The sequence below is a fragment of the Leptosomus discolor genome, chromosome 5, assembly GCF_034619465.1.
Source record: "Leptosomus discolor isolate bLepDis1 chromosome 5, bLepDis1.hap2, whole genome shotgun sequence".
Taxonomy (NCBI): Eukaryota; Metazoa; Chordata; class Aves; order Leptosomiformes; family Leptosomidae; genus Leptosomus; species Leptosomus discolor.
The window spans coordinates 55,033,280-55,052,983 of NC_141395.1; the positions used below are offsets into that span (position 1 = coordinate 55,033,280).

General features: G+C 38.2%; 1 protein-coding gene across 1 annotated transcript in view; it reads left to right on the forward strand.

The window, feature by feature from the left end:
* The first annotated feature begins 4,197 nt into the window (after window positions 1–4,197).
* SLC26A7 (solute carrier family 26 member 7) overlaps window positions 4,198–19,704 on the forward strand; it is a 69,269-nt gene continuing 53,762 nt past the window's right edge. The window contains exon 1 of the mRNA XM_086465491.1: window positions 4,198–4,387. Within this exon, the coding sequence (XP_086321617.1) occupies window positions 4,198–4,387 (190 nt within the window). The remainder of the gene's footprint in view (window positions 4,388–19,704) is intronic.

Genomic DNA, 19,704 nt, shown 5'->3' on the forward strand with positions numbered 1-19,704 from the left:
TCTCACATGCTGACTTCTGCAATGTATGAACTGCACAGTTTGGTCTCTTTGAACTAGTACCTGCCACCCCTTATTTTAAATCTGACTTCCATTCCCATCCAACTGTGCTTTGTCAAATATACTTGGAATTTTTCATAGGATTTCTCTCGGAATTTTAGATTTTTGCCTGACATTTTTTCTTAAGTTTTTTGCCTGACATCCTCTTAATCCTTTGGCCATTGTCATCTGTATTTGACAGAAAGATAGCAGGTTCAAAACTGAGTTCATAGAAATTGTTGGTCAGATTAGAGGAAAAGGATGAATGGAAACTAGTTTCCCCACTGAAGAAAGGGTGAGGAAAGCTCAATCATTACATGTTCAGTATATATTCAGAGCTCAATCATTCTGTCAATGCCCAGCCAGAAAGGTGCAGGAAGTTTTGGGTTACTGATAGCATGCACTTTCCCTTGCCCAGTGAGAACCTGGGGAAGTGACTGCACTGGATGTTCTTGGGGAGCAAATTATATACATCAGCAGGAATACAGGTTTAGTCAGTCAAAGCTGATTTAGTACTGGATGTTTGCAGATATTTAGTAAGCAATCTGTCTTCCTGAGAAAGCTTACAGAGAACAAGTTACATTATTTCTATCATGGTGTCTATGCCTGCCTAAGGTACAAATAACTTCATCTAACTTCTGTGAGCCCATGTAAACATAAGTATAGATCTTGAACAATAACTTTACTTATATGCAGACTAAAAGCAGTTCTTATGCAAGAGTCTGATGATTTCTTGCAAAAGCTGCTTCCATATGAAGTGGGGATTAGGGCTTCTATCACAAAGTTTGCCAGAAATTTTTCTTTTTGAGGTCTAAATTGGAGTAAGGTGTTTGAGTTCTTTTTTTAAATTTTTTAATTTTTGTCCTTTGAGGCCAGAGCTAGAGAATCAAACCTCCTACCACCACATATTCACCATGTATGTAAATATCCAATGTATGTAAATGTTAGAGGAGGTGATGAAAATACAGACTGCCTCCCCCCCCAGGTTTACCCCATTGTTCTGGAACCCATTATAAATCAGGTTTGAAAATCCCAGCAGCTCTGATCTATCATGCAATAATTCTTTCCTTTTATATACTATTTGTATTCTAAATTTAGACTTATGGTAGTTATCTTTTTAGCATTGTACATACGTATACTACTAGAATCATACTTTATTTCCCAGAAAAAACCAACTATCTCATCACTTGCAAATAGGCTTTACTTATAATAAGATTACCAAAAGAGCCAATTGTAAAAAATCTGACCTTACAATGGTGTGTGTGTGAATACACTGACTCAAATGTATAAAATCAAAGGGTCCTCGTGCTTATTCTCTGGTGTTTCAGAAAACTAACGCTTATCTGCCTGTTTCAGGAAAAGAGAGGCCTTGTAATTCTGATAGCTCAGGTACATTGTGATGCAGTTTGAAGCATGACAAGTCCACGTAGTCTGGGAGTTTATAGATTATAGGTTAAGGAAAGCTGCCTGATGGCAAAATATTTAAACATCCTGTGTGTGTGATACAGTATGTGTTTCAGTTAGGATACTGAAGTGTTTTAGACAGTGGTTTTTGATGTTTCTTTAAGATTCACATGTTGGACTGGTGTGTATAGGCTTGCTGTTACGCATACTTGTACATCTGTTTTCCCTTAAAATTTTTAATTTCTTTGTCTGGGGGGTTGTAAATGATACATTGCTTTATGTCATTGGTGAGAGTACTTTATTAATTTCAAAGTTACAAGGAAGGAACTTTTTCAAGACTAGTGACAATGTTGTCAACTCCAGATTTAATGATAATGCAAATTTTACTCATCAAGTTAATTGTTGGAGTAAAATAAAACTTCTGTGCAAATTCCCCATCAATACAGACATCCTAAAGACTTTACATATATAGCTCTGTCTGCATCTAACATGGCTTATTTTCAAGTGTTAGTTGTAACATGTTAGAACTCATGCATGCACACACCCATAGAGAGAAACCATCCCATGTTGTTGGGGAGGGACAAAAGTGTTGATACAGCTAATCCTAGGAGTTCAGATACTAATCTGGGTTTAATGGAAACTGACCACATTTGCTGACTCTGTATGTATGAGGTGGGAAAATCTCAATTACAGACTTTTCCAAACAACTTCAGCATTTTGATGCAAAAAGTTTGAAGAATAGAGAGTACATTCTTGTTTGTTCTGTGATGGTTCTTTGGTTTCATAATATTGTGGGTTTTTTTGACTGTTTAAGAATATTCAAAATTTCTAGCAAACCATGATTTGTTTTGTTGTTTTGGGTTTTTTAAAAAAAACCAAACCAAAACAAAACAAAACCCTGGGTCTAATCCCTCTTACAAAGGTACCCATATTTGTGTATGTTTTTGTACATACATATCTATGTGTATGAATGTATTTTGATTTTTTTTTCCCCAGTAAATGCTATTACAGTTAGAGGCACTGAACATTTTATCAAAACTAAGCAGCCCCTGACAGCTGATAACTCTCGCTGTAGCTAGAAGGATTCCTGTCCACTTCTGATCATTGAAAGTAGAAAAAGGTCTGTGTTGTGAAACACTTGGCAGCTGTAAAAGCATTGATTATGAAGTCCTTGAGTTGCACTTTCAAGCTAAAAGCAGGGACACACACACAAAAAACCCCAAACAACAAACTCCACATAAAAAAAAAGGAATCAATGCTTAGAAGTTTATTCCAGTGAACTGAAGTAAGATAAACTTGTCTTGTGTTTCTTCTGATCTTTAAAATGTGTACACGGTTAAAGGAGGGGCAGGGCAAAGAATAAGAGTTCCTGGAATAGTTAAAAGTGAGGGTCTGTATTAAGCAATTTTTTCCTGCTATTTCTTTTTTCCTTTTTTCCCTTTGCACTTCTAAGGGACACAACAGTGGACACCATCTGAGAATGTCACTCAGTAGAATGAACTGTGGTGCATTTGCCTTTGTGTTTCTCTTCCTATTGCATTTGGAAACAAAGTCTCATTTTTCTAAAGCTGTTTTGGATGTGCAATGCTTCAGTTTTGTTCTTAATCTAAACGAAGAAATGTAAACTAATTTATATAAATAAAAAGGGAATATTAAAGAAAAATACTTCTTTTTATTGCCTACTGCAGAATAGTGATTGGGAAGACACTTCACCCATATGATAGATCTTACAATTTAACATAAATTCCTTTGCCATCCAGAGATACAGAAATCTTAAAGGAAAGCCACTATGCCCTTGCTCCATATTGGACAAGGCATTTAGATGTCTTGATATTTAAAACTCTTCCATGCTTTTATCACTTTGTGTCTGAGCACTTTGTATCATACACAAGGTACACGAAGTTATTATAAGATCAAAAGTTACTTGGTGAACTGTCTTTGTTGAGAGAGCCTTTGCTGGGTGGACTACCAGGAGTAGCTTTGAAGAAGAATGATCTTCGCTAGCATTTTTGGCACTGCCCACATGAAGACAATAGCTTTCAGTCCTTCACTGCACTTTGAGCTTGTTACACTTAAGTCTGAGGCTTCAACCGACAGAAAGAATCTGTGTGTGTTTTCAGCAGGACTTATTGCTACCTGATGTTCTGCATTTGCTACACAAATAAGCTTTTTACTGTCATTTAGAAGACAAAACATTGATGGAGTAAAACAAATTTGCTAGCATGAGTGTTACTGAGGACTTCATGTCTTTTGACTGCGATTGGAAAAGCTGCCCCCAGGAGACGCAAGGCTGCTCTCCTGAGCTTGACAGGGAGATGCCTACTCTGCTGGGCACTTCCGCTCATATTAGCATAGCCCAGCCTATACTGCACACACACCCAGTAATACCTCATTTTGCACTGAACTGAGGCCAAAAGCACAAGCATTACAGGCAATATAAAGCAGGACGTTATTGGAAAGAATCACTAACGTAAGACTAGACCAGATTTTTGCAAAGAGCAGAAAATGTGATCTTTACTATAAACAGTTCTTGCATCGCATGTAACTGTTTATATGATTGAAGCATTTAGTAAGTGTTTTTATTGAGTATAGTTAAAGAACAGCTGCAGAAATCTCAAGTGCTTCTGTTTATTTTTTTTTTTCTATGTAGTTTTGGAACTGCAAAATCTCAGAAGAATACTGGAGACTTACACACATCAGAGCGATTCCTCAACTGTGTGTGCTTCTGAAAGAGCAACTGCTTTTGGGGGGGTGGGAATGATGGCAGGAGCAAAAAGGAAAAGTGCAGTCTGGAGGAAGATCCAGGCTGTTCACTTTGAAGATATCAAAGTCTGGTGTATGAGAAGGCTGCCCATCTTGAAATGGGTGCCTGTCTACAACCGGAAGGAAAATCTGATTCCTGACATGGTTTCTGGGACAATGTTAGCCATCCAACAGGTGACTCAAGGTACAGTTAACTCCTTTCTGATTCACATTTTGAAATCTGGTTGTGCTGAATCAGTCTGGTCTTCTTTTTCTTTTTTTTTTTTTTCTTTCTTTCTTGTTTAATATTATCATAAAGCTTTAATTAAAACAAAGACATACCTATATAACTAATGTCAATTTAACGTAAAAAAAAGTATAAGGAAAAAAATGTACAGTCTTAATTCTTATGTGTGTATAGTGGATGTGCAAATGTGTATAGAAATGCCTTGTGTTGCAGCTAATTTCTGTGAGCTGGAACTTTATGTGGCATCTCTTTTATAATTTTTCAAAGACTTAATATAGTGGATAAAAGAGCAGTAAGTCTGTTCACAGAGCATATGGTTACATACAATGTTTTATCAGTTAAATGACCACCTTTTTCCCTATTTCATATGGGAAACAAAATATATCTACATAATAATTACATTTTAAGAGATGCTATTCTGGAAGAAACATCGGTGTTACACAACTACCTGTGGAAGCCCATAGCACAGCAGGAAAAATAAACAACAAGGGTGCTCCTGCCAGAGACATTACCTACGGAGATGATCTGCCTACATCAGCGGCATGTGCTTCAGCTTCTGTGTTCATTTAATGCTGTATTGCAATACCTACCACATCTCTTTTCAAGCAGCAGTATGAAGTAGGGGTGGAGCTAGACTCCGTTTGGCAGCTTAAAAAAAACAAAAAAGAAAAGAAAAAGAAAAAGGAAAAACTCCCATAAACAAAAGCCTGCACAATGACCTGCAGAAACCTAAAGTCCCAGTATTCCTGCTTTGTAAAGTGATTGCTACTGGGAAATAGATGTTTTTGTCATATTTTGATGTGTCTTTGATAGTGTCACCTTCTTTTGGCAATATTTTATATTTGTCTTGGGCAAATCACAGCTTCTTATCTGCCTCAGATGGACTTAAAGTCCTTCCCTTATGTAAACTATATATAGTATTTCTTAACAATTTCCCATATTAGCTATGCTTAACTATCATTCATGTTGTTAAATTATAAGCACTCTTTAAATTGAATTATGCTGGAGCTGGAAACACAGGATTTGTGTAAATATTTGTGCTTTTAAAGTAATTAGGAACATCTGGACTGGCATGATTTGACTTTAAGAACCTTAATACAGTAACACTGCAAAGTAACTAATTTCACTGGTGTGTGTGTATACAATTGTAATTAAAATACTGCTAGTAAGAGTATGTTGAAATTAATCAAAAATATTCAATTAAAGAGCAGTTCTGCACTGTTAGTAGTTTTAGCCAGGATTTTCTTGTTTGAGTCTTGTACCAAGAAGTAATATGATGTAACAGATAAATTTAAGATCCAATGAAGACAGCAAATATTGGTTTTGTTTTTCTAGATTACTTCTAAATACTCTAGAAACACTGTTATTCTTATTTTATGCTATCTAAAAACAAATACATTGAAACTCTTCCTTCCTGCAGCACTGTTTTCCCTTTCTCTCTCCTCATGGCTTCTCAGGATTTCAGAATGATTTTAGGGGATGGAAGAGTAGGGGAGTTAGATACCAAAGTGTTTTATCACGTTTGTGGTACTTGAACACAGCACATTTATTTAGACCCTGCTTGCATTATCTCTTTTCCTAGTGTTGTGAGCCTTCCGGTTACCAGGACTATCCTTTAACACTTTCACCGGGAGGGTTATGAAAAAATAAAACATTCCATTTCTTATATAGCACGAAGGAAAGGCCCCAAATTTTGACAGGTCTTATTGTTCCTGTTTCCTTCCACCTACAAAATAAAACAAAATTCTTAACAAAATTAAAGGCAGAAATTCTAACAATGATAGGAAAAAATTGGTGACTGGTGACAATGGACATGCAGATCACAATGTCATTTGGTGTTGTAGAAACGTGTTTAAGCAAATTCAAGAATATGGAAATAAACTTGAGTTATGGAAGAATGTGGAAAAATCTGCAGTTGTATTTGTATGCAACAGTTTTCTGAGTCATGTAAGCTGCATCCTCCAGGATAGAGAGCAGTCCAGTAACTTGAGAATAGTTAAGAAATACTTTCCAGCTGACCTGTGTTTTCCACAGTTTCCTACCATGGGACTTCTTATTTATCTGGCATTGGCCATGTTCAGACTATTCAGGCTGGCAACTGCTCTAATCTGCTCTAATGTGTCCGTGTTCCAACTTCTAATCTAAATTTTAGATGATATAACTGGCTTTCCATTGTAAAGGAAGGAAGGAAACAGGAAAGTCACTCTACTTAGCGTATTGTAGTGAATGCAACAAAGGTAATGCCCGTAACTGCTCCTCATAGAATTTTCCGACATTCTTTCTGGTGAATTCCTATGCAATAGGAATTTTGATGTTTGTTTCATAAGTGATAAAACAAAAAAGAGCAAATTAATAGAAATAACAGCGATCAATGCACACAGATAATGTTTGCTCCCCAACAATCTTTTATAAATGTATAGAATAGTCCAGAATAGCTGTTCTTAGGCCACCTTTTATTTTGGATAAAGTTTTAAAGAGCTGTTACCGTTCATCTTCTGATTTTCTGGGTCAAAATTACTAGTTTCTAAATGTGACTTAAGCCTTCAAATTCCTGTAAGATACCTTCAATTAAGCTACTTGAAAAATTAAACACTTGAGCTCATATATTAGTTTAGGTTTAAATGTCTTCCATCATGACACATGTAAACTAGAAACTATGTCCTATGGTGGCAGAGTCTAGGAATGGTGTACAAGAAAGGCATGCTACCGGAGTATTTAATTGTCTTCGCTTCCATGTACAGTGTGGAAGAAACGGATCTTTAGAAGGTGCTACCTTGCCTAACACTGAACTAAGGTAAAACGATATGCTTCGGTGACTAAGGTGTTATCCTTACTCTCCCACAATGTTATTCAATAGAAAATATAATAATTAGCAAATAATCCATAAGAAATAATGTAATAATTTCTGCAGAGAGTGAATCTTCTAACCCTACTTTTCAAATGCTTGTGAAATCTGTTTAAAACACGCCCAAGTCATATTTCACCATTCAGAGGGAATCCATTGATCAACAGCATTCAGTACAATGAACGGATCTAGTACTTGGGTGGGGTAAAGGAGACAGAGTGCAGGGAGATGGAAGGGAAGGCATGGGATTATCATGGTGTGCTGGCTGGCATTTGTGATGAAAGAGTAATTGCTGAAACCGAACAGCCATTCTCTAAGTGTTCTTATAGTTGTTTCATTGTCTGCAAAAATGCCAAATTAATCTTAATTCATGAGTCCCAAAATTCACTGCGAAGTTTAACAGGGCCAAGTGTAAGGTCCTGCACCTGGGTCAAGGCAATCCCAAGCACAGACACAGGCTGGGCAATGAGTGGATTGAGAGCAGTCCTGGAGAGAAGGACTTGGGCGTGCTGGTGAATGAAAAGCTGAATATGAGCCAGCAATGTGCGCTTGCAGGCCAGAAGGCCAACTGTATCCTGGGCTGCATCAAGAGAAGTGTGGCCAGCAGGTTGAGGGAGGTGATTCTACCCCTCTACTCTGCCCTCATGAGATGCCACCTGGAATGCTGCATCCAGCTCTGGAGACCCCAGCACAAGACAGACACGGAGCTGTTGGAGCCAGTCCAGAGGAGGGCTACCAAGATGGCCAGGGAGCTGGAACACCTTTCCTATGAGGACAGACTGAGAAAGTTGGGCTTGTTCAGCCTGGCAAAGAGAAGGCTCCAGGGAGACCTTATAGCAACCTTCCAGTACCTGAAGGGGGCCTACAAGGTGGCTGGGGAGGGACTTTTTACAAGGACCTGTGGTGATGGGACGAAGGGTAATGGTTGGAAGCTGGGAGAGGGCAGGTTTAGACTAGATACAAGGAAGAAATTCTTCACCCTGAGGGTGGTGAGACACTGGAACAGGTTGCCTAAGGAAGTTGTGGATGCTTCATCCCTGGAAGTGTTAAAGACCAGGTTGGATGGAGCCTTGACCAACCTGGTCTAGTGGGAAGCATCCCTGCCATGTCAGGGGGATTGGAATTAGATGATCTTTGAGGTCCCTTCCAACCCAAACCATTCTATGATTCTATGATGATTCTATGATTTACCTATTGAGACAATACTTGTATGCTGTCTGTATATGCCCTCTAATTTTAGAGTCCTTCAGCTAATTCCAAAGAAGGTGGAAAAAGAAGTGTCAAAGATAATTATGTTTCTACAAATTTTATAAAAATGGGCAGTGGAAACAGATCCTAAAAATTCTCAGCAGTGATAATAAAAACTCATACCTTGTTAGGCATTAGATGATCTGTGTAAAAAAAACCCCAACACTTTCAGATGCACCAATTGCTGGAAATATTCAGTTGGAGCTTGCACTGTCTTAGACTGCGAATTCAGTCAGCCAGGAGTCAAAAGCAGTAAAAAAATCTAGGATTCACTATTTCCAGCTATCATTTAATATTAGTTCCAGCTGTCATTTAATAATACAGAGCTCAACACCATTTTTTTCAGGCATAGAATCCTTATTCCTACTCTGATACCTGAGATTCAAAAATAGCCTTTGAATCTAAAATGAATTTTGTCATCCAGTCTTGAAGTTTGTTATATACTTTCACAAATAGTTAAGAAATTTGAGCTTTCATGTTTTGGTAATCACTACCTAATTCATATGTGTTTCTCAAAAATCTGTTATTGATAGACTAAAGCAAGATGTCTCTAAATTTACAAATAAATCCTTAACTTGCTTCTTGGACTGTCACTTCATTACTCTCTTCCCTTTCCCTTTAAAACTTATTAATACACCATCAACAGTGATCATATGAAGATTTTTCTTTCCATTTCATTCTGTGTTCCTCATCCACACATGCAAATTCAATTGCTAGGTCCATGTAGAAGTCTCCTAAGTGCCTAATCTGTTTTTTTCTCTCCAAATTGAAACTGTGCTAATAAAACAAAGGTTCTGCGGTGCACGTATCTAGTTCTCAGCAAGCTGTTTTTGCATTCCTTACTAGTCAATGGAGATCTAATTGATAGGAGTTAATAAAATTCATGGCGTTCAGCCTTCTTGTGGTAGGTGATGAATGACTGCTTTTACATCACTCTCTTTTTCTTTCATTCACTTATTAAACTGTCTTTATTTTGACTCATGAGTTTTCTCTTCCTTTTCTGAGTCTCTTCTCCATCCTTCGAGGAGTGAGTGGCTGGGTTGATGCTTCTAGCCAGGATCAACACGCTACAAGCTTGATTCATCTGACTAAATCTAATCATCTACTTTGTTAATGTTGATTGATTATATTGGTAAGATTTCCATTGAGTGTAACAGGGGACTGGCTCAGGTGTAGACACCGATGATATAGACATGAAAATTTAGGTGAGATGTATCTCAGCCATTATATCTGTGGCATTGTGGGTAATAAACAGTTCATGTTCAACATGGTTAAAGGAAGGTCTTACTGTTTTCTTTCCTGTAACTTATCCATTGACTTGTCACAATAATACTAGATTTCTTTTTGTGGCTTTTTCATGTGACCTGGACACCACCTACTTGTACAAGAAGCATACTCTGATCAAGCTATGTCTAAACATTTCTCAATTTCATTGCATAATAATATTAAGATGCATTATGATACAGTCTTTCCATGTAGCTAAATCTCATAAAGTTGTCATTGTGTGTTTTTCTGTAGCCTTTTGAACATGTGCTATAGTCCCTTCATATCTCTTCAGAATGCAGCTGCTTAGCTCATTTTCACAGTCTGTGGTAACTTTTTAGTGCACCAAGCAAATTATTGATCTTTACTTTCAAGTATTCAGTTCACTTTCATAGATGATCTTTCCTGGCATCGTTTATTCATTACTAAGCTGTTGATCCATCTCTTATTAATGCATTTTACCAGCCGCCTTCATCCAATTTTGTCTTTTCAAACAAATATCTTTGTACCTTCTCTCAGGATTTGAATTATGCAATGTATGTTGGTTGGTACATCACATCTCAGTATTTGCCTTTGGATTGTTATTTAGAATGTGTTTCTTTGTGGTTTGGTGTTTTTTACATTTTTTGTTTGTTTTGGTGTTTTTCTCTGGGCAGAACTACGCATACTGTCCACAAAGACTGGCATCTAGAAGCCATGTAGGCAATGTTTCAACCCATCAGTTAGCTTCTCTGACTTTCATGGACTGTAAAAAAAGTAAGATTGAGTTTGTCTGAAAAATTCTATACAAATATACCCTGTGTTGTGCAGCTGAGTTCATTGCCAGAGGAATTATCCCCAAAGGTAGTCTGCTTGAATACGTATATTAGTGTACGCAATTTATGTGCATCAGTTTTCTATATAGTTAGGGGACACGAATGTATCTAAAGTATTTTGGTTAGGACATTATATAATGTGAAAACTAAGTGCTCTGCTTAACACCTGAAGTCTTAGGTTGTAGATTCTTGATGTAGGTACCTAGATTCAGACAATGTCAACCCTTCCCCCCAAGCTTCTTCCAAGATCTCGCTTTTGGTTTTGATACTTACAATCCTCTTCGGCTAGCAATTAATGACCAGAGAGACTCCAGCTTAGGCAAATACATGACCTAATTTCTGTTTTGTCATTCACTGGGTGATGGTAATACTTTCACCCTGCACTTGTCATTATAGCATCCTGGAGCTCTTTACACTATGCAGTAATAGAAAAGTATATGGGGAGGGAAATTAGAAACACGTAAGTGCTTTTGTTTGTAACATAGAAATGACTCATGCAATACTGTACTGACAGTTTACGGTGCAAAGAACACAGGTTTCAATTGTTTGCTACTGATGTGAATGTCCAACTTCACAGCTGAGTTAGATCCTTCCAAAAAAACCCAAACCCACAAAAGTTTATTCAACCTTAGGGAAAAAAGGGACAAAACAAGGACACAGTACTTTATGCTTAAGTATTTGGTCTAAACTGAAGCCTCAGTACAAAATTAGTACTTTGTGTCAGTTTTCCTGAAGGATGATGACTTTGCCCATGTGGGAAATGGTCAAGCACATGGATATATAACTGGAATTAAACACAGAAAATGAAACACTCTCAGATCAAGGGCTGAGATGAGTAATTGTAATTTCAGAGTTCTGAAAGAATATGTAAGTGATATTGCAGATCCAGCAACAAGTACCTTTGATGATTCTGTCAAATTTAGAATGATATTCTATAACTGGATCATAGTGAGTAAAATGTTGTAACCAAGTTACAAGACTGCATTGCAGATGAGGGACTGGACCAATGCAAGCAACAGAGGTGTTTTTCCCTTTAATGATAATAAAATAGTATTTGCACATATAGCAACAAAGGATACCAGAGTGATTGATTCTGTTACCCAGTTCTGAAGCAAGGCTCCAGGACGGCTAGTGGGTTTTGCTTCAGATTTATGAATGCATTCCAAAGACAACTCTGCTCATGCTTTCAGTTAGACGTAGTTTTAATGATCTGGTGGAAAATAGTTAGCCTATTTGAAAAAAATGGGTTGTTATGTGGGTTAGGAGCTGCAAAGAAGCTGATGACCACAGAGAGTGCTGACTGTTGATCTGTTATCTGAAATATAGTGTGTAACTTTGGTTGTGTCTGTTCACGGAAGATGATTTCAAACTTCACTAGGAGAAGAAAAGGTTAGGAGAAGGATCAGAAAAAGAAAGATTATATTTGGGAGAAGACTTAAATGGTTCGGATAGGTTAACTGAAACCTGAGAAGGTTTTTCCATATCAGGAAAAGCATTTAAAGTAAAAGACAGTTGCAGCACATGAACAAATGAGTATAAAGTAACACGAATATGTATAGACTTAAAATTGGAAGTAGTTCTAAAAATATTCCATTAAAGTATTGGGATGAGAAGATGTACCTCCTTATCACATAATTCCATTCACAGATGTACTAAAATAAATGTTTGCCTGTCATAAGAGGGAATAGAACACAGCGCGCAAGGGGGTTCCTTCACAAGTTTATGTTTCCTTTCAATATCTACCGCTGCTCAAAAAAACTGGGAAGTTTTGAACTGAGGTATATTTATTAATAAGACAAATATTTTTTTTCAAAGTAAAATACTGTCCCTGTGTTTCTGGATTCAATCTTTATCTCACCCAATTCCTGGTATTTGGCTGGATTCGTAAACATTATGCTATTTGTTTTGAAATAAACATCTGTCCATGTGCTATACCACCTACACTCAAAAGTTACCCATGTGGAAGCATGGGGGTATAAGATTTGGACTTTCAAGTTAATGAGATTTGGGACTATGGCAGTGTTTGTAATTTTTTAAAAAGTATGTGTTTTGTAGTCAGCTAGCACATGGATATACTTCATATAGACTTTATATGTAGTGTTATACATTTGTTGCTTTTCCTATGACCTATCATGAACAAGAAATTCTTTGGCTCAAGCGGGTTTTGGTGGGCTGCTTTTTTTTGGTGGTGGAGGGCCTTTGAGACATATTCCCTCTAAAAGTGTAATATGTAGATGGCATCTGATGTATTGTTATTCCTGCCAACTACTTTTTTTCATTCTGCAAGCCCAATAATAACTCGCTGAGGACTGGTTCTTTTTGTATGTTTTAATCAAAGGTAATTTAATCTTGAGCTGGATATATTGCTGAGCAACTAATTCCTTAACATTGGCTGGAGACCTCACCATTAAAAAACTGAACTCTACTGCCTTCGTTCATTCCAGAACTGGTGCCCAGTGTTTTGGAAGGCATGATGCCAAAAACATATATATACGTTTTGTTTTTTTTTTTTTAGCTTTTCCTGGAGAAACCCCAGCCGTGTCTTCTCAAGGGCGTTGGTTGCTGTTTTTTTTTTCAGGATCTGACCATAATTTTTGACATAAATATACTCTGAGCAGACTAGCTGGAGCTAATAATTTTATTAAGGCATAGAGTTGTCTTGTAAATATACATCTGGCTTACAAATAGCATTTATAGGTAAAATTTAATAAGCACATTTGGAAACAGAGCCAGAAAAATCTCCTAGAGAATGCATTGGAGAATACATGTAGTTCATAAATGGTTTGTGGAAGACGGCATCAAGCTGAACTCTGTTACAGTTCTCCCATACAAAGAATAATAATGTAGCTGACCATAAAATGTAACATGATAGTAAGTAAATGTAGGGCAATGTTTCATGTTTATACAACTTTTCCGTAGAGGAGAAAGGCACTGATGTTGCTGTGCATGCAATATTTTATTTCTAATGCCTATTAAAATTCTCCAAAGTTACACATGTGTTAATACAGGCCTGTCTGACAGAAATGTGAATTCAGCTTCTGAATAACCTCTGAATCCCTTGGAGCCTAATGTCCAGGTACACTTGTCTTAGTATGACCAGATGAGCTGGGCAGGTGTCTGATGCCTGCACCTAGGGGGTACCTGAGAACCATGGACAGAGACTGACAAACCCAGGGAATGTTGGTTCCCTGAAGGAAGAAGAAGAATTTACTCCACCTATAATCTTCCAGGTCAGAGATATCAAGAAGACTCTTAGTGATAAGATCCTTGGCCACCAATTTGTCGAATGGATACACTTTTCGTGGATTCCAAAAAGTCCAATTCATCTTGAGTAAGACCTGTCATCAGTCATGATTGGTCTTTGTTTCTCCACAACATTGGTGCTTCTCAAAAGACTATCTCATAGTTACCTGCTTGCCAAAAATTTCTTATGTGTTTTATTCTCTATTTATTCTTACTGACATGCAAAAGATTTTCCCTATAATCCACTTTGAAAAGGCCTCTTTAATTTTATTTTGGAGATGGCCAGATTCTTCAGGTATTATGGCTGACCAGTGTATAATATTTCACAGAATTCTCTGTATAATAGTTTATAAAATCTCTGTGGTGTTCGGGTATTGTCTCAAATTCATCCTAAAGAGGTCTAAACATTTAAACTCTGATTGTCTGTCAAGAGTCATAGCTTTTTTCCAGGATCTCCATTAAAAGAAAAGAAAATACTATAATTTTTCTTCTGTTTTTTTTTTTTTTTGGGTGTATCCAAACTTTCTTATGTACAGAAGGGTCAAGCTATCTTGAATAGGGAATTCATAAATGGGTCATGCAGTCCACTTGTTTCTTCTACCATAACACTTGCATATCCTTTCTTTTGAACATCAAGATATAAGTGTCAGTGTCTGGAGATCTGCAAAGTGGCAGAATAGAACAGTGCTTTTTGAAATATACTTTTGATGTAGCTGTCAGATGGTACACTGGGAAAGCTGCATTTCAGATACTGTGAAGTACTGTGAATTCAGCTACTACTACTAATACAGCTGAGATGCTTAACTCTCGCCAGACTCAAGGGGACAGTTCCATGGGAAGGAACTGCACTGAAGCATCCCTCAACAAAGAGAGAATGGTTGCTAACTCAAACTTGTGTGGTCTCTGAAAGAATTATGGCACATTTTTCAGAATCTGTCCTCTCATCTTGCTTTTATATTCTTCATTTGCCTCAGGCTTTGAATGACAGAAGAACTAAGGAATAATTTTAAGCTCTTGGTACTTTGTCTTTAAATAAGTCAACAGAAGGTACAATCCACATGTGTAGCCCCAGCAAATGGTGCCATTAGGAAACAGAGATCTTGCAAGTTTGATGTGTGCGTGTGTGCACCATGGAGAGAACCAATACTGAGCTTTACAGTGTTTGGAGATAAATGACGTTAGTTCCAGAGGATAACTTTTAACAAGCCGGAATCAAAGAATCTTCCAGAACTATAGGTTTATACAGCAAAATTGTTACATAATATAATATTTAAAATGTTTTCTGTGGTTTTTTTTTCTTCAGTAAAAGTTAGCTATCCTGGAGTTAGAAATTAAAGCCTGAGATAGGAACCATTGAATGTCTGATTTGTTGGTTCTCCAAGAAGGATTGATAGGAGACTCATTATATATGTGTGTTAATTCTACATTTTAGGGCATCTACAGGAAATACCTTTCTTACTACATAATCCAGCTTTGTGAACAAAGGGAGAAATTGTCTTTTTCTGATACATCAGAGAATGATCACAGCTGCAGATAACATTTTGAGTGGGATAAGATATGTTAGTGTCATTTTGGGTTCCCTACACCTGGGGTCTGACCATCTCAGTATAAGAATTTAAGAATAAAACATTACAATAACAGAAGTTGTTTGAATGTATACACTACCAGAAAAACTTTCAAATGTATAGCTTATAGTAAACAGTAAATGATATAAATTTGGAAACTCCTCGATTAATTATAGACTTACTACTTTTCCTGCTTCTTCATGCAGATCATATTTCCAAAAGACATGGTATAGATTTCCTCAGAACATATGTATGTATCATAGACGTCTTTCCAGATGCAGAAAATTGTTAACTAGTTGACCATACTCTGATGATTCATAGCTGTTTCTATGGAAAATATTTTCTTATTGCTGTAATTTTGGCACTAGCCTACATAGCAGAAACTATCAACTTAAACTGAGACCATTCTCCCGTGGTAGGACATGGCCTTGTATCTATTTGTGTCAATCTTGTTATTTTGTGCTTATTTGCATTTGACATTACCAATAGTGGTGCAACTTCTCTGGTTTTTCAGTGTGGTGTGCCAGAGAATTGTTATGCATCTGGTGCTAGTCAGAGAGCATGATTTTCAATGAAACAATGTCCCACAATGTTATCTTATGATAAGGAGGTATCTTTAAGAACCACAATATTAATGTACTGTATCTGAACTTACTGTTTATTCTTTGTTTGCACTTCTTTCCATGGAATTTATAGTCTTATTTGAAAACCTTAATGTCACTGCCATGGAGGCTTCTCCATATTACTAGTGAAGATTATGTGGGATTCTTATTTTATGATCTATTTCTTTTGAGTATTGTTACTGTTTGGACTGAAAAAATTAAAACAATGTTTCCTGTCTTTTGACTAGTTCTTGAGCACATGGAATGCATTGTAGAGAAGTTTAATATGAAAATTAATGAAATGAGCTGAAATATACTACTGATTATATCTTTAAAAGTATTTGAACCTTTAGAACATCATATGCCTAATCAGAAAGCCTGAACTCTTCACTAATTCTGTTTTAGAATGCCTCTCTGGTCTTGCACATGATTGACACGCTTCAGTAACGGGAGCAAAAAACTAACAAATGGAGCCAGGACTAGAGTCAAAGGCTGGTAATTTTAGCTCTAGCCTGACTGCTGTGACCTCACCATGAAAAGAACGAGACATTGCTTCTACAAACCTAAAATAAAAAGGACTGTGAAAGGTCTATGCGTGAAAGGGAAAAAATAAGGTCTGGATTTATGTTTTGACTATCTGCCAGTAAACAAGAGATATTTCTCTGCAGCAAGCCTGTGAGTAAAGCAAAATTCCTGTTCGATGTTGGGGGCTTGCTGGGCAGGGTATAACCCTTTGTGGTGGGTTGACTCTGGCCAAAATGCCAGGTGCCCACCAAAGCCATTCTATCACTCCCCCTCCTTAACTGGACAGGAGAGAGGAGGGAAAAAAAAATAACAACAGGCTTGTGGGGTTGAGATAAGAACAGGGAGATCACTCAGCATTTACTGTCACGGGCAAAACAGACTCGATTAAAGGAAAAATGTAATTTATTGCCAATTAACTCAGAGAGGCGTAATGAGAAATAAAACCAAATCTTAAAACACCTTCCCCCCACCTCTCCCTCCTTTCCCGGGCTTAACTTTGATCCCGATTTTTCTCCCTCCTCCCCCCAGAGGCACAGGGGGAAAACAAGGAATGGGGGTTGGGGTCAGTTCATCACACTGTTGTTTTCTGCCGCTCCTTCCTCCTCAGGGGGAGGACTCCTCACACGTTTCTCCGCTCCAATGTGGGGTCCCCCTCATGGGAGAAAGTCCTCCATGACTTCTCCAGCATGAGTCTTCCCACGGGTTCAGTTCTTCATGAACTGCTCCAGCGTGGGTCTCCTTCATGGTGTGCAGTCCTTCAGGAACCGACTGCTCCAGCGTGAGCCCCCCTCACGGGGTCTCTAGCAGCAAACCTGCTCCAGCGTGGGCTTCTCTCTCTCCACGGGCCACAGGTCCTGCCAGGAACCTGCTCCGGTGCAGGCTTCCCACAGGGTCACAGCTTCCTTCAGGTATCCACCTACTCCAGCGTGGGGGCCCTCCACAGGGTGTAGGCAGTCATCTGCTCCACCGCCCATGGGCTGCAGGGGGACAGCCTGCCTCACCATGGTCTTCATCACAGGTTGCAGGGGAATCGCTGCTCCGGCGCCTGGAGCATCTCCTCCCCGTCCTTCTTCACTGACCTTGGTGTCTGCAGGATGTTTCTCTCACATATTCTCACTCCTCTCACTCGCTGCAATTACTGCTGCGCAACAACTTTTTCACTCTCCTAAATACGTTATCACAGAGGCGAAAAACGCTGTCGCTGACTGGCTCGGCCTTGGCCAGCGACGGGTCCATCTTAAAGCCAGCTGGCATTGGCTATATCCGACATACGGGAAACTTCTAGCAACTTCGTACGGAAGCCACACCTGTAACCCCCCGCTACCAAAACCTTGCCACGCAGACCCGTTACACCCTGTTTCCACAGTTTAACAGGACTGACTCTGGATTTCTGTTGGCCAGCTTTTCTGATTGTAAGGGTTCATTCAGATTGTGCCCCTCTGTTTCCCTCAGCCCTGTTCAGGGAGCTGGACTGAGATGTTGACACAGTTTCTCTGTGCGCGGTCTAGGGCTGGGTTGAGCTTCTTGTACTCTATCCACAGCTTATGCAGGATCAAACACAGTCTGCCCATAATTGTCAAATGCTTCAGATTCGGAAGGTCTTAGGAAACACAAAAACAAACACATGTAAAGAAGAGAGAAATGGCTTTTACAGCCAGATGGTGACAGAATATTTTGTGGTAGCTGAACCCTTGTTTTCCTTGTAAATGTTGAAAGAACAATGTATACTGTTCTTAATCTTGCATTAATTGAAAAATTGAATAGTAAAAGAACCAGTGGACCCTTTTCTGGAAATATTTTAGCTTAGCCTGGGGTGTATTACTGTGCCCTTAGTTTTGTTTTGTACAACTTTTAAGCTAACCTCCTCTTGAACTGAGTGATAAAGCTGCTTAGGATAAAGACCTATTAAAAGTAACCCATGTATATTTTGTAAGGAAAACTTCAAGGTCCAAAATTAACACAATGCAAGCACAAACTTAAAAACAATATGAACTTAATCTGTTTTCTGCAAAATGGTCTTGATATTTTAAAATATATCTTTCAAAATTGTTAACCTTTCCTAGCAAAGAGGGAATTCTGTGCTTCCTTTGAAATAACTGATAAGAGTCCAAACATTTTGAAAAGAAGTGCAAGGAGGAAAGCATACAAAGGAACTTACCAAGGTGAGTTTCCTGTGCATTATGTAGCTGTTCTGCAGCATGTGAATAAGAGTTTTTGGAAACAGGAATCTTTTCAGATGAAAAAGTTCTATATTTGTAATACTCTGTCTTAGTATTAGGGAATTCCTTTTGTTTAATGGGTGAGGATCTTAAATGTATAGAACTTTGCAGATCATCTGAATCAGGATTTATAGACCTCTTCCCAATAGTGCTTGTAAAGTAAATGGCTGGCTCAACATTCAGTGTCAAATCTAGTGTATTTCCCTTATAACTGTCCACTCAGAAAGGTCACTTCATTTCAGTTATGTAAGTTATTGGGCCACTCATTACAAGAAAGACGTTGAGGTGCTGGAGCGTGTCCAGAGAAGGGCAACGAAGCTGGTGAAGGGTCTAGAGCACAAGTGTTATGAGGAGCAGCTGAGGGAACTGGTGTTGTTTAGTCTGGAGAAGAGGAGGCTGAGGGGAGACCTTATTGCTCTACAACTACCTGAAAGGAGGTTGTAGTGAGGTGGGCGTCGGTCTCTTCTTCCAAGTAATAAGCGATAGGACACGAGGAAATGGCCTCAAGTTGCACCAGGAGAGGTTTAGATTGGACATTAGGAAAAATTTCTTTACCAAAAGGGTTGTCAAACATTGGAACAGGCTGCCCAGGGAGGTGGTGGACTCACCATCCCTGGAGGTGTTCCAAAAACCTGTAGAATTGCCACTTTGGGACATGGTTTAGTGGGCATGGTATTAGGTCAACGGTTGGACTTGATGATCTTGAGGTCTGTTCCAACCTAATGATTCTATGATTCTCAGATTCTATGCTGTTATAATTAGTGTGGCTGAAGTGATACTAGTTTTGCTCATTTAGTTTTGGGAAAGGAATACAAATTAGGCTTGAATAATGTTTTTTGGATTTTTTTTTTTTTTGTAAAATTGGAATATCTGTGTGAGTGGAATTCTACTAGGTAGTTAATTACATAATTTTTGTTTGTTTTTGTTCATAAGATAACCATCCATCATAA